General features: G+C 46.2%; 1 protein-coding gene across 1 annotated transcript in view; it reads right to left on the bottom strand.

The window, feature by feature from the left end:
* Positions 1–439: 439 nt before the first annotated feature.
* Positions 440–15,619, bottom strand: part of LOC138165241 (leucine-rich repeat-containing protein 40-like) — a 51,804-nt gene continuing 36,624 nt past the window's right edge. The window contains exons 10-15 of the mRNA XM_069093365.1: positions 15,284–15,392; positions 12,050–12,157; positions 9,822–9,932; positions 7,881–7,958; positions 4,311–4,496; positions 440–1,703 (exon numbers count right to left, since the gene is read on the bottom strand). Of these exons, the coding sequence (XP_068949466.1) occupies positions 1,598–1,703; positions 4,311–4,496; positions 7,881–7,958; positions 9,822–9,932; positions 12,050–12,157; positions 15,284–15,392 (698 nt within the window). The 3' untranslated portion in view covers positions 440–1,597. The remainder of the gene's footprint in view (positions 1,704–4,310; positions 4,497–7,880; positions 7,959–9,821; positions 9,933–12,049; positions 12,158–15,283; positions 15,393–15,619) is intronic.

Genomic DNA, 15,619 nt, shown 5'->3' with positions numbered 1-15,619 from the left:
ATAAAAAAAGATTTTCATCTTCATTTTTTTCTCCAAAAAAAAAAAAAAAAGGTTCTGAAATCCACCCAAATGACATTCTGTTTCAAATGTGTCAAGACCTGAATAGGTCATGAATCTTTTTAAATTTAAGTTCCTTAAATCAAACTCTTTTGAAAGAAGATATTCTGTATTAGCCCAATGTGGGTCTTAACTCTACCCACAAGTTCAATGTCATAATGCTGTCTTTAAGACACGAAAAGCTGCAAAGCTGCATGTCTACCGTCTCCAGGCTCTCTCTCAGCCAGTTTCTGAGGCAGCACATGCACAGTGGGAGATACTGTGTGTAGGGCTGTCTCTTAGTATCTCCGAGTTTTTATCTAATTCCCAGAACATCGAGAAGTGACCAAAATTTGAATGTTGGTACAAAGAAAGGCACCAAGCAGATTAGAGAAAGCAGTGGGCAGTTCAAATGTGACCAAAACACTTTAATTTGCAGCGGGCATGATATAGCAACTTGAACAGTAAGAGGGCCTAAGAAAATAACAAAAAAGCCAAGCTGGGTTCCCTTACAGCTCTTTCCTTATGAGATATAACCATGTTTCCTCTCTGGTAAATACTTTAATCAAAACAAGTGATACACCATGGGAAAGATGGGATTCTGGCATCTGAAAGTAAATGCTGCAAACAGAATTTTATTAAAAATCACACACAATATCAAAGTGAATCTTCTCTTGAAGGTTTGTTGTTGTAGGGATCTCTGTCCATCACGCCAGTGCATCTAGAATCTCCAGTCTTCAGAGAGCTGCCTGGGGCACTGAGAAGTCAACTGACTTGCCCAGCACTGGCATCAGAATCAGGGCATTGCATATCCTTGAAATTTTATATCACAAATTCTTAGTATTTTCAACAAATGTTGTTATAACTTTTCCCACACAAGACAAGGAAAGATGACAAAGTACTTCCATATAAAGGTCCAAATACAGACACATACACACACACACACACAAACACTTATACACACACCTAATAAAATAAAATGTTAAAAAAAACCCACAAAAAACCCACCACTCATCTTTTATAAAAATGCTTTGTCATTATAAAAGAAATCAGCTTTAAACGGGACTACTTCAGTTATAGAAACAACTATTGCCTTTTTAAAATTTCAAAACTTTTAGGGGCGGCCAGGTAGCACTGGGAGTAAGAGCACCGGCACCAGAGTCGGGATGACCTGGGATCGAATCCAGACTCAGACACTTAGCACCCACCCAGAAACACCTGGCTGTGTAACCTTGAGCAAGTTACTTAACCCCAATTAATTAAAAAAACAAACAAACATTTTTTTTCAAAACTTTAAGAATGGGAAACACACAAGAAGGCTGCAATAATCACTATAAAGTTATTATACATTATTTTCAATGTAAAAATAATATTTAGTGGCAATAAGATTATAAGAACATTTGTTTCGTGCCCCAGATAAATCACAGCAACAATAACTGACACACTGTGAAGAAACCATTAGATGAATGACAGCACATCAGCTCTCAGACAAGGCTTTGAATGCCCCCAACTCTTTGAAGCATGGAAATCCATTAGCTGGCCAAAGATTACAAGGTTTCAATTAAGCAGGAATTCGGTCTCTTAAATACTCCAAGACTGCATCTGTTCCTTTAGCTAAAATGGCTGCTCGAGGAATTCGGAATGGATTCCCCTCCAGCAGAAGGGTCCTGGAGAAGGGGGAGAAACCAGGGATTGTTTACTTTCAATGAGATGGATTTCCCTCCCCCAAAGCAAAATCAAAGATGTTCAATATTTTTCTCTCCCCCTCCCCGCAGACCGACATTCTGAAACCAAACATCTGACCCAAATCGAATTTGACCAGGCCTGTGCCTGCCACAGGCGCTCCAACGACGGGCACACACTCGACGAGGGCCTATTTCTCTCTATCCTCTTGTACTTAATTCTCAGTTATGATCTTGTTTGCCTCCCCCCAACCATCACCATTTCACATACTTCCTGCATTGCTGAGGATGTGCCACACCCACCTGAGGGATGCGGGAAGCTTCTCTACATTAGGTTCCAGTTTTTCATGGACTTTCTTCCACAGGTTTTTCACAGTTCACTGATTTAGGATGGACAGTGTTCAGAAGCTATCTAGACCCTCACTCCCTTTTTGAAGTGCCATGCCCAAGATGACACAGGCAGCACAACTGGAGTCACCACTGCTACCATCTTCTGGACTATTTCTTTGCTAACAGTTAAGGGCTCATGTCATGGTCCTCTGGCATTCCCCAAAACGAACGATCCGTGTCCTAGCTCTGACATAAGTGTGTGCTTTGTGGAACATCATCAAACATCTGGTCTTAAGTTTCCCAACCCAGAAGCAAAGGATTAACTAAGTGATGCCCCAAACTGTTTATACCATCTTGGGGCGTGGGAAGGGGGTAGAAGAGACACAAATTCCAAGTCAGCACAGTCAGGATACCAAGCAATGGTGCAGCTTCCAAAAATGGGCCTCCTCTAGACATGAATCAATTCCACCGAGAAGCAGGGCAGTGCCATTCCAACTGCTGCTTTGTGCCATTGTGGGAGAGGCTACCCCTTAATGCAGGAGGAAAAACAGGAGGTGACATGCAGACGCTTGGGATCCGGCAGGTCTGAGAACCTCGTTAAGTCCCCCCCCCCGCCTCCCCCTTGTGAATTATTATGGAGTTTCAAGCAAATTTCAGCAAGTTCAAGCTCCCTTCCTATTCAAATGTAAGCCATGGATCATTCTCCTACATAGAGCTGCATTTGGAATCAGACAGCTGGACTGATACTTGCTATCTCTGAGATGCTGGGAAAGTGTCTTAACCACTTTCAGCCTCAGTTTCCTCAAAGGTAAAATGAGGAGGCCGGATCAAACAGCCTCTTATGGGCCCTTCCAGTTGCAAAAACGCAATCTTTTGATCCATGTGTTAAAAGTAGTAAATGAGCGACTCTAATGAAGACCTGGTGAGCAGCAAAGTAAGCCTGTCTGAACTGTGGAATGCTGCTGTCTAGCACGGCTTAAAGCAAAGTTACTCTGGCACCCGGTGAGAGATAAATACTGGGTACTGGCAAATCTCCCACTGGGCAATTTCAAAAATACTGCCTGGACAATCGTGTTGTTCAGGGGAAAGGGCTCGGGCCGCCTTGTGGGAGGGGTCACAGAGATGCGCCCTCTTCTTTTCAGGCCAGAGCTGATGATGAGAATGGAGACCACCTGAGGACCTCAATCCCCTGATTCTACATGAACCACAGCGATGTCACCACCAGAGCACACTTGACCAGTCTCCTTTCCTTAGTCTAATAAAAAGAAAAATGATTTAAAATTCCACCTGGAAACTCAAAATGACAGTGTCTCTGCACCTTAAGAAATGGAAAACTACCCCATTACTATTTCGGAAAATTCCTCTCAGACCAAAACTCCTCCCTAAGCCTTTCTCAAACAGAACATCAAGGCCAATAACAGGAGCCCTTCGGAAAACACTGGCGTGTTATGAAGTCTCCAGGCTGTCGTTTGTTTTCAGTCCAGAACCAACCGTTTAGGATGGCTTTCCCTCTTGATAACTGCTGGGCAAGTGAATGAAAACACTCAATTCCAACTCAAAATTGGAAAGGAGGAAGAAAAACGAGAACAAAAACAGCTAACAATTATCTGGTGCTTTCTGTGTGCACAGCACGGTGTTAAGCACAGTGATCCTCGCAACCATTATTATCCCCATTTCACAGATGAGGAAACTGAGGCAAACAGGTGAAGCAACTTGCCCAGAGCCACAGAGCTACTGAGCGTCTGAAGCTGGCTCTGAACGCGGCACTGCCCGCCTGGGCCTGCTGCACTAGGCACTGTGGCACCCCCAGCTACCCCAGAATGGAGATAAAATGGGATAATCTGGACCAATGAAAGACTCAGTAAGTCTTATTTGGAAACTTCAGTCTTTTTTCTGGCCTATGAAAACATGAAGCAGGAAATAAGGCAGTGGCCAGTGCCAGCCGAGCTGAGCCGCTCTAGAGGGGCCGGCCCCAGCTCCTCCTGCCAAGCCGACAGGGCCCGGAAGCAGCGGCTGCCCCTCTGGGTCAGGTTTCTTTCAAACTCACAGCTCCATCTTGAACTCTGGTTTTTAAAACCTTAATTAAAGCCCCAATACTTGAGAATCATTATTGCATCTCTTTAAAAAAGCAAAAAGGCCATGGTTAGCCTACAGGCCACTGGCAGAGCTCTGGCCCCGAAAGCTGCCTGCACCTCCCCTCGGGCAGGAAGTCGGCCCCAAAGAAGCACACGCTAATCTCCATCCACAAGTGCAGAGTCTTACCTCAGACTCACACAGTTGCCCAGCTCGGGTGGGATGTGCAGGAGGTCATTGTTCTGCAGGTCCAAAGTGGCCAGCCTGTCCATCTGCTTTAGCTGCAGGGGGTCCACAGACCCCACCTGATTGTTACCAAGGAGGATGGTTTCCAGAGTCTGGAGCCGATACAGAACGCTGGGGAATGTTTTAAACCTGGGAAGAAACTCAATTGAAGTTGTTTCAGAGGCCAAAACACATTCTTAAGACACCATCTTTAAACTTAAAAACCCTTTCTTTCAAAAGTTCTTTTATTTAACAAACAGACGAGTCTTCGTTTTTCAGTACTGATTATGTGTTAGGAACAGTGGAAGGGGTATGTCCCCCCCTCAGCTGTGCTCAAGCAGATGGGGCCGCTTCTCCCTCCCAGCCCGGCCCACCCTCCTCTGGCTCCTGGGCCCAGCTTCATTCCATCCACTTCACGAAGCCTCTGTAGACCCCAGAAATTCCTTCTTCCACTGCAAGGCAGACCTCTCAATGCCTGTATGATTTCTTACATGGGAATGGACTGATAAGGCACCAAATAGAAACCAATATCTGTCTAAAATAGAATGTTCACTAAATAGAGAGGCAAGAGAGAAAGTCAGAAAAACAAGCTGGAAGCAGATCCCACGGGCCTCAAATGCCCAGCTAAATAACTAGGCCCATGGCCGGAAGTGGCTGCTCATGGAGGACCTGGACCCCGAAACCATCTAAGACAAAGGCTGGCTGTATGAGCCACGGGAAAGTGTGCAAGTTCTCAGGGCTCACACTGGAGACAATCACTTGGGCACCTCTCTATCTGCACTGGTGCAGTTTCTGCACAGGGAGTTCCTTATACTAATGAAACCACAGGTTCCAAAAAACAAAAAGAATTCTTTAAATAACTACTGATCAGAGAAATGTAAATTAAAACAACTCTGAAGTACCACCTCACACCTACTGGATTGACTAATATGACCAAAAAGTAAAATGACAAACCTAAGAGGGATGTGGGAAAACTGGAACACTAATGCATTGTTGGTGGAGTTGTGAACGGATCCAACCATTCTAGAGAGCAAGTCGGAACAATGCCCAAAGGGCTATCAAACTGTGCACACCCTTTGACCCAGCAGTACCACTAGGTCTGTAACCCAAAGAGATCATAAAAAAGGCACAAGTTTCAATCCACATATACAAAAAAATATTTATAGCAAGTCTTTTTTTGTGGTGGCCAAGAAATGGAAATTGAGGGGATGACCATCAATTGGGGAATGGCTGAACAAGCTGTGGTATAAGAAATGATGAGCAGGCAGATTCCAGAAAAACCTGGAAAGGCTTATAGGAACTGATGCAGTGAGGGGAGCAGAACCGGAACATTGTACATAATAACAGTAACACTGTGTAATGACTGACTTTGTTACACTTAGCTCTTCTCAGCAATGCATGAGCTAAGACAATCCCACTGGACTCATGATGGAAATGCTGTCCACATCCAGAGAAACAACTGTGGAGTCTGAATGCAGGGCGAAGCAGACAATTTTCTCCTTTTTTTGGTTTGTTTTTTCTTTCTCGTGGTTTTTCCCTTTTGTTCCAATCCTTCTTCCACAACATGACTAATGTGGAAATATGTTTAATATGATCATACATGTATAACCTCTATTAGATTGCTTGCTGTCTTGGAGAGGAGAAAAAAATCTGAAACTCAAAATCTTGTAAAAGTGAAAATGCTGAAAACTACTTTTGCATGTAACTAGAAAAATAATACTATTAAGTGGGGAAAAAATTAAAAAACAAAAAAAGGTATTTATAAGATGAAGAGATTGGCAATAAGGAGAAACTGATTACCCCATGCCCCAGAAGACAATTACTGGGAATAAAAAGGTACAGAGTGGTGTGGCTGGTTGTTGGCCTTTGTTCTCAAAGGTGCTGTGTGCTCGAAGCAAAACTGAAGCAGCTCAAAAGAAACGTGGGATCTGCAAACGTAGAGAATCCACCCCAAATGTCACATGGCCCGTCTGTGCCCAGCCTGTGGCAGAGCCTTCCAAGCCTGTACTGGTCTGATCAGCCACAGTCAGATGCACTGTAACCTCACTCCTACATAGTAGTGTTATTTTGGTCCTGTCTTTGAGAGCTGAGAAGATCCATTTACTGGTCATATAATAGAGACCCAGAAAAAGGGAGAAATAAGAGACAACGAAACAGGAGTTTGGAGCCAGGGGACTGGGAACACGCAGCCCTGCTGCAGGAGCGGGAGCTGGTTTGGGAAAATGAAAACCATCCCACACAATACTGAGAATCTGCGGCAGCTGCAGACTATGTTTAGCTAAAATCGGCAGAGCTACAGAGAAGCTGGGAAGAACAGAGCAGGAAAGCAATGAGGAAGAAGGAAGAGACAGACAGACAGGCAGGGATGCAGTGTGAAGGCGTGGAAGGCCCAGCCCCTGCACAGAGGGAGATCTTCCCCATTACTCATCACATGGGACCAGTGCCCTGCTCAATCCTCGCCCTGCACCTGCTCTTCAGTCTTCAGACTTCAGGAAGGGGCAGCCCCCAAAACTAGGGCCCCGAGAGCATCCTCTGTAGATGATTTAAAGGATCAGTCACCCTCCGGCCCTATGTCTATGAAGAGATGACAGACTGTGCTCAAAAATGGTCAGCACTGTTTTAAAAAGAAGTTATAAAGAATATGAATCATGCTGAAATTTCTGAATCTCCTTTAAATCTGAAGGAATTTGTATGAACAGGTGAGAACAACAGAATGAAAGGAAAACTCAGTGTGTGCCTTTTAATATGAACTCAAAGCAATGCAATTCTGACTATAAGCTTTAAAACAGCACACAGAAACAGAAACATTATTTTTAACTAGTGTGAAAAGCACTTAAAAAAACCCTGCCAAATATCAGTTATGAATATGGCATAAGTGAGGAAAAGGAAGAAGCATTTATGAAGTAACCACTACGTGCCAGGAACACTTTACAGATGTTACCTCAGGTAACTGAAAAAAATAAAACACTGTTATGTGGGAAAAACAAAACCAAAAAAGAGCATTTATGAGATTGTGAGAGGAAGAGACTGGTGACAAGGAGAAGCTGGCTACTCCACGCTCCGATGATGATCACAGGGAATGAAAACCCTGCCAGGCAGGTGCTGTGAGGACCCCTGTTTTATGGCTGAGGAAACTGAGGCAGCAGATTCAATGACTTGCCCAAGGTCACACAGCTAAGCGATGGCTGAGGCTGGCTGTGACATGAGGGCCCCCTAACTCTCTGCAATGCAGTGTCCAAAGAGATGGGAGAGAACTGGACATAACCAACAGGCCCTGATCCTTTCTGGTTGGGTGCCTCTGTCTCTCTGTTCTGCCTTCTGCAAAATGTGCCAACGTGTGCCCTCCATGCCCCACCATGAGGCTATGGCAGACAGAGAGCTCTGAAGGGGGCCACCTGCTGGGCCACCCCCAAGGATGCTCCCTCAAGTCTGTCTCTGAGCAGCTCAGACAGACCGGAGTCTAACCAAGGGAAGACTTCTGCTTCTGCTGACTGGCACTGGAGTCTGTAACTGGTCAGCTGCTGGGGTACTCACCTATTAAAGGAAAGATTGATAGTTTGCAGCTTCATCAAGGCTTCCATCTCATCAGGCAAAGAGGCCAAAATATTATTTCTGTAGGCAGAAAGAGAGGGGAAGGGGAGGAGAGAGATTTACTTAGTTTTACAGCTTAAACTATTTTAACAGAAAAATAACTTGTCCATCCCTGATCTGATCTTGTTCCTGGGTGGGCAGCTATTTCTAGAATGTTCCAAGCCCTTACTTAGCTCCAACAGTACTAAACAGCAACACGAATGCTTCTTCAAGGAGACTGTGACCAGACTTTGCCCAGAGGTGGCCGCCTCACATACTCAGGCTCAGCCCCTTCCTTCTGAGGTCAGAGTTAATCAGGAAGTTCACTTCTGTGCGAGTCTGTCAATGCTCCTCACTCTACCTGCCCAGGACTTTAGGGAAAACGAGAGGGCCCAGGTCAGTCAAGGAAGGAGTCATACCTCAAGGTGGCAGGGACCACAAAATGGTGCAGGAGCACAGTGTGAAGGCTCTGGAAGAACATACCTGGGACATAGCAGGAAATGCTGATGGGTGAGAAAGCTGATCTTACTGCAAAACCTTCCAGTACATACAGTATCCCATTCAAGGAGGAATAATTCTTCCCAGCCCGTAGGTGTGGGGCCAGAGCCCAGCCCTATGGCTACTAGGGGGGATGGGGAAGAACTGCTTCCTACTCAGCCAACAAGAGCTGTCAATGAAGAGGAGCTTTCCATTTCTTTTTTTTAAAAACAGGCCCAGACCCCACGACCACCTCTCTAGCCCTCAGCAGACACAGCCTGCAGCCTTTCATCTCAGATGACAGGGACATTGAGCATTAATGAAGGAAGGAATGCCCCTTCCACAGTCCATAGGCCCTCATCTTTCTCCTCCCGTCTCTTTAAAGCACAGCACAGAGCATGGGCAGAACAAACCAGGAGAAGTGCCCCAGAAGGAAGGGAGCCCCTGTGCACTCTGCGCCACACTATGGCCTCCTGAACCATCCTGAGCACACGCCAGCTGCCTTTACCACAAGCTTGGACTGAAAGCTGCCCATAGGGGCGGCCAGGCGGCTCAGCGAGTAAGAGCACCGGCTCCAGTGTCAGGATGACCTGCATCGAATCCGGGCCCAGATACTCGGCACCACACCCAGGAATAACTGGCTGTGTAACCTTGAGCAAGTTACTTAACCCCGAGTGCTTTAAAAAAAAAAAAAAAGCTGCCCATAAACAACCACCACCAACGTGGGCCTTCACTGGACTGGGGCCTCCTTCATCAAGTGCAGAATCCTGCTGGGTGTCTGTGACCACAGACGGTTTTTCTCAGGGACACATCTGCACCAACAGGAAATGGATATAATGTGGCTGCCTTTGCTTCTCGGGTTCTTTTTTTTTTTTTTAAGATATTTTTTGGAGGGGGGAAGGCAGGACAAGTGGCGTTAAGTGACTTGCCTAAATGTCAAGGTCCTCCTCTCTCCAGGGTGGGAGCTCTATTCATCCAGCCACCTAACTGCCCCTTGTGGTTCTTTTAGTAAAAAGGTGAACTGTTTACAAGCTCAGCTCAGCTCTCAGCTCTTCTATTCCTAATGCATGCTCAGTTAGCAAAACCCCCAACAAGTACCACTAAGGTCTAAAGTGGGGTGAGGAACCTGCAGCCTCCAAGCCACATGGGGCCCTCTAGGTCCCTGAGTGTAGCCCTTTGGCTGAATCCAAACTTCACAGAATAAATCCCCTTAACAAAAGGATTTGTTCTGTAAAACTTGGACTCAACCAAAAGGCCACACCCAAAGGCCTAGAAGGTCACATATGGCCTGGAGGCCACTGGTTCCCCACCCCTATTAAAGCTAGTATAGCCACAATTCAAAGATCAGTTTCAGTATCTGGAAATGTGAATGTGAAAAGAATGGCAAAACCTCCCGGGGCAAGCATGACATGACCCTAACAGACAAACCTGAGGTCCAGATGGGCCAGTTTTTGAAGCGCGCACAATTCTGCAGAAATACAGGACAGCTTGTTAAAGCTGAGATTTAGATCACACACAGCTGCCTGAAGTTCCACAATCCTGAAACCAAAGCACACACACCATTCAGCAATATCAGAACATGAATGCTGCCCGAATTTCACTTAAGATCCATTTCAGCTAAGCAACTTTTAGTAAGGGAAGCATCCTGGTCTCTGGCTATCTCTAACCTTCACATCCAACATGGTACCAAGGTCTGCTGGTCTCACCTCTGCAGCATGTCTCTGATATGCCCCTTCCATTCCTCCCTGGATGGCTGGAGCTGGCGTGAGACTGTGACCTAGCACCCCACACTTAATGTAAACTACACTGAATGAATGGGAACAGGAAACAAAGCTCCAAGAATCCCATGGGAAAACCTGCCCCTGAGCTGGGCTGCCCTGCTACTCTGCCTTCCTGGTTCTATTTCTAAGGGTGGTGTGGGGATCCACCACTGAATCCTCAGGCCCCAACGACCGACTCATGAGTAAAGTCCCAATCAATCTAGACTTTCATGCTGGTGTCGGCCCTTCTTTCTTCTCAGTATTCTCTCAGAGGGTCTGCACCCTACGATTGGCATCAGCAGCACAGAACAGATCTTGCCCCCTTCCAACTGGGTTTGGCAGGGGACCCTGCTCACCTCCCACCAGGGGAGGGCAGTCTGCCTACCTCAGGTCTTTCCACCCTCCAGTCCAACCTCCATTCAGCTACCAAAGTGGACTTTCCTAAAGCCCAGGTCCAAGCATGTCACCCACTACTCAAGAAACTCCAGTGACCCCTTCTTGCCTCTGTTTGGCACTCTAAGCCCTACACAACCCAGCCCCCTTCCTGCCTCTCCACTCTTCTCACACCTTACTACCCACCACACATCCAGGGATACTAGCATCCTGGCTATTTCATGAACAAGACACTTCATCTTGTAGCTCATCTTCATGCCTGGAACGCTCTTCCTATTCTGCTCCAACTACCTGGCTTCCCTTAAGGGCCACCTTAAATCCCCCCTCCTCCAGGAAGCCTTCCCCAATCCTCTTCATTCCAGGGCCTTCTCACTGGTCATTATTTCCCTTTTATCCTTTCAGCTGGATCTGCATATATTTGTTTGCTTTTTTCTTCTCCATTAGACTGCAGGCTCCCTGAGGGCAGGGACCCATTTCTGCCTCCCTCTGTACCCTCAGAGGTGGGCACGGTGCCTGGGCACACAGCATGTACTTGAAAGCTTACTGACAGCAGGGCACTAGGTGGCGCAGTGAATAGTCAGGGGGACCTGAGTTCAAATCCGGCCTCAGACACAACACAAAACTAGCCGTGTGACCTTGGGCAAGTCATTTAACCCCAACTGCCCTCCCAAAAAAAAAATGTTTACTGAGTGACAGAGAGTCTGCTCAAGGACACAGGACCCAACATGACACCTGCCCAAAGGCCCTGAGAAAACAGAAATGGGAGGAAAACTAAAACTTCCTTCAATTCTTTTCCAGGTCAGATCTCTCTACTTCTGGCTGACCTCTGCAATCAGATGCTGTACGCGCCACTTTCTGGTGCGCTGCCTGAACACTGAGTGACATCCAGCGTCATCAGTGAAACTTTACTGAGCACTACAAGAGGGTGCAGAAAATGTGCTGTATCTGGAAAATCTGGAAAGGAAGACAAGAGCTTTCAGGATAAAAACAGTGACAAGGACCTATCTATCCCATCCTGTTTGCAGCTTAGGATAACCTCTCCAGGGTGACAGTTACCTAAAGTTTTACAAAACCAATGGAAATATTAATATTGCCCATGGTTTAACACGGACGGATCATTAGCTAATGCCTTCAACCTTTCAAAAGTTGCATCTGAAAAAAAGGAGGCAAAACATTTAGTTAATAATTGTAATATACATTTTAAAAGTAAAATGTGTGAAAACTGAAGAGCTTCTCTTGAGGACCCACTTGTTACCATTTCTCTAGGTCATACTTAGTAACAGAAAGTCAAATTCCACTTAAAAAAAGATGAAAGCAAGAATTCAAGTCAGTCAACAAGAGTCCATTAAACCCTGCTTTTTGCCAGGCCCTGTGCTAAGCTCTAAGAACACCAAGAAAGACAAAAAGTCAGCTCAGTGGAGACGATGAAAGAGAATCATCCCGGCACCCATACAGCCGTGTGTACAGAGCCAGCAGAAATGGCCTCAGGAGCCCAGGGCCTACCTTTCTGGTATTTCATTTAGATGATTCTTACTGAAGTTTATGGAAGTGATAATGTTGCTTCCCACAGCATCAAATACTTCATCAGGAATCACAGCTGTCTGTTTCTCACTAGAAAGTAAAAAGCAGGATCATTTCAAATGGGCCTTTGTCAGCTGCCAAGCCTCTCTTCACCACTATTTTTCAGTCAGGATCAATAAACATTCGAGGACCAAGTCCCTACAGAGAGCTAACGGGATCGCCTGCGCATCCAGGGCAGTGTCTGGCAGTGTCCTGGAGCTTACCAAGGAGAGGAGGAAGGGCACACATCCACAGATAATGAATATAAAAGCCTAGTATTGAGGGCAGTGAGGCGGAGAACACAGGCAATACTACCTGAGGTCACTCTGACGAGAAGTTCTGGGTGGGCTTTCTGGAAGAGGGGGCTTTCCAGCTGGGCTGGTCAGAGTGGGTCAGAATCCAACAGTGGGTAAAAGGGGGGGTCCAAGAAGAGGGACCACGGGATCATAATGTCCCCACTCTTCACCATGAGGCAGAATCCCTGGTCTCCACCTTCCTCCAAAGCACAACTCAGGCAGGCGTGCCCGCGTGCCCGCCTGCCTCCCTGCCTCCCGCCACCCGCTATGGGGGTCTGTCTCTCTCAAAGCTACTGCGTTATCCTGTGTACTCCTTCAGCTTTACTCACTTCCAGACAGGCTATGGGCCAAAGCAAAAAGCAAGCTCTTAGAAAAGACTGTTTGCTTTTGTCTGTGATGCCCCTAACACCCACAAATAAAGTGCTTAAAACTTGTTGTAGTAATAATTATACATTTACTGAGTATCCATTGTGTACAAAGAATGCTATTGTAAAAGATCCTGAGTGGGGGAATTGGACATACCCAGATGACCACAACACACAAGAATGCAAGAAAAGTGTAAGAAGGAACAAAGGATGTGTGAAGTCAGAGGGCAAAGGTCCTAACCAAGGGGGATCAGAAAAGCACTATGGAAAGATCCACTACAGGCCACTGGGCTCTCACATGTTTTAACAGGCTGGAAAGGCTAAGGCCCCCTGGCAGACTTTGTCTGCTGTCCAGGCTAAGTCTGGAGACACTCGTCACCAGCTTGGCTGCAGGCTGAACTCCTGGCCACAACAACTCTCAAAATCCAATGTAGGGAGCTCGGGCTGTAACCTGTGGGTCAGAGAAAAAGCAGGGCATTGTTGGAGAAGCATAGAAATTAAGTCCACAAATTTCTGTCTGCTGAGGCACATCCTTGGCTCTGCCCTCCTTTCTGACATCTTTGTCATAAGAATAGTACTTGTTTGGATACTCGAGGGAATTGTGAGGATGCTGAGGGCTCCCTTCTCTATGGCCAGGTCACAGCCACTCCTGAGCTCACCATGTTGGTTTTTGAGAATTATCGTAGCCACAATGAAAGAAATAGTGCTTAAAAAGCTGTGCACTGGGGCAGCTAGGTGGCGCAGTGAATAGAGCACGGGCCCTGGAGTCAGAGGGACCTGAGTTCAAAACCAGCCTCAAACACTTAACATAAAAACTAGCTGTGTGGCCTTGGGCAAGTCACTTAACCCCAATGGCCCTCCAAAAAAAAAAAAAAAGCTGTGCATTGACAGGTTCTTAAGAAATCAGTGGGTATAAAGTGATAGAAATGGGAGGGGTAAGAACAGAATTAGCTTGTAAGCTCCTTGAGGGCAGGAACTGTCTTCTGCCTCTTTCTGTGGCCACTGCACTCACACAGTGCCTGGAACACAGTAGGTGCTTCATACTTTCTGAGTGAGAGTCATGAATAAACCCATAATTGCTATGCCTTCTACCTATATGTTCTATGGTTCCAGTCCCCACTTTACTGATAGGAAAACTCAAGGTCACTTTAGCCTGAGGTGATTCAAAACCTTATGACCCAAACTAAACCCATGAAAGACTTAGTTACAAATGTGTAACAGGATTGATCTGCTTGGGGTCCTCCTTTCCTGGGGGCTAAGTCACTAAGGAAGCCAAAACTTTTGGCTCAGAAGGGTTGTTCAGTGAGTACAGAATCAGAAGGAAATTCAGAGGCCCTGCCTGCCATTGAGCCTGGAGAGCACCCCAATAGTCAGAGCTAGAAGAAACCTCAAGGGGCATCCAGCGTCACAGCCGTATTTTACAGCTGAGGAGCCTGAGGCCCAGGAAGGCTGGCTGAACGGCCAAAGCTGTACCAGCTACGGAGCTGTCAGGGGTGGAATCTGAACCCAGGTCTTCTGGTTCGAAAGGCTAATTTTTCCCACTGAACTGATTAATACAGATTGCACTTTTCTAATATTTGTGTCCAAAGACTCGGCAGTAACTGTTTGGAAGAAAATGGTCCCAATGGCAAAAGGACTCGAGATCATGCCATCTAAGCAAAGGCCGAAGAACGTGTGGCCCCAAACAGCAGACTCTGAGAGGGGATGTAAGACCTGTCTGTCAAGCTTCCGGCTGATGAGAAACGCCTCAAGGGAAGTCAGCTGCCTGGGGAATGCTGAGGCCTCCCCCTCACTGGACACTTTCAGCTACAAGCTGCTACAAGCTGGAGAAACCCCCAACTGCCATTCTTGGGCAAGTCTCATTTGGAGCCCTTCCAACTATGAGATGCTGTGATATAGGAAAAAGCAACTTCTAAATCAATAGAGAGCCTTAGTATTTCAGTTCAGCTGCTGCATGGTGATATCCCTAAAAGAAAGCACCGTAATATCACGTATATTATTTCCTCAAGTCATGCTCTAGGATGGGTTATTCCTGAAAAGGAATCTTCTAAACAACAAATTTTATTCAAAGAATACAGATTCAAAAGACCCAAGATTCAGAAGTGGAAGAGGCGTCCAAAGGCAGCCCTTCTAAATTTACGAAGGAGGAGACTGGCTTTGAGAGGTGAAGGGCACACCCCTCGGAGGGTGGATTTGAATCCAGCTCCTCTGTGTCAGAATCCAAGGGGTTTGCCACTGCGCCACTCGGGCCCTTCTTAACAGATTTCTTTGTTTTCTGTCATACAACAAATGAAGAAAAAATAAATCTGGGAATGTTTCCCAGGCTCCTTCATGGAACAGGGAGGGCAACTGTAAATCCCAGAGCATGTCTTCTTTCTGACCTGAGTGTTCTGATCTTTGCCTCAATTATCTCTTGGCATCTCTCCTAGGGGGCCCTAGGGGGCTCTGTCCCTCACTCTATGGAACACCCTTTCAATGTTTGGAAGCAACCATAACACAACCGCTCCGATGCTTACCTGTAGTCTAACAGCTTCAATGTTGTGATGGTGTGTGTGTTGACTCTGGCCTGACTTGGCAGAGTCATGGCTGTGTCAGTGGGCAGGTCATTTTGGTTTCCTGTATCACCTGGGAAGAAAAAATGTTAGAGAGGCACACAAATCAATTAACTAAACAGCTTAAACACATTACTACTGACATATAAAACATATAGTCACACCCCTGCAAATATCTTTCTATTTACATGCTTCCTCAGAATGCCTCAGAAACACCTGAAAATGGAATCCAATATGCTGGCACCAAAAGCAGCTAAAAGGAAACATGGCTCCAACACCCTACAATGATGTTCTTTTAGA

This window comes from Petaurus breviceps, unplaced genomic scaffold, assembly GCF_028583685.1.
Source record: "Petaurus breviceps papuanus isolate PSGF00001 unplaced genomic scaffold, PetGlider_PUasm1.0 208, whole genome shotgun sequence".
In the NCBI taxonomy this organism is placed as follows: Eukaryota; Metazoa; Chordata; class Mammalia; order Diprotodontia; family Petauridae; genus Petaurus; species Petaurus breviceps.
This window is presented reverse-complemented; position numbering and strand designations above follow the sequence as displayed.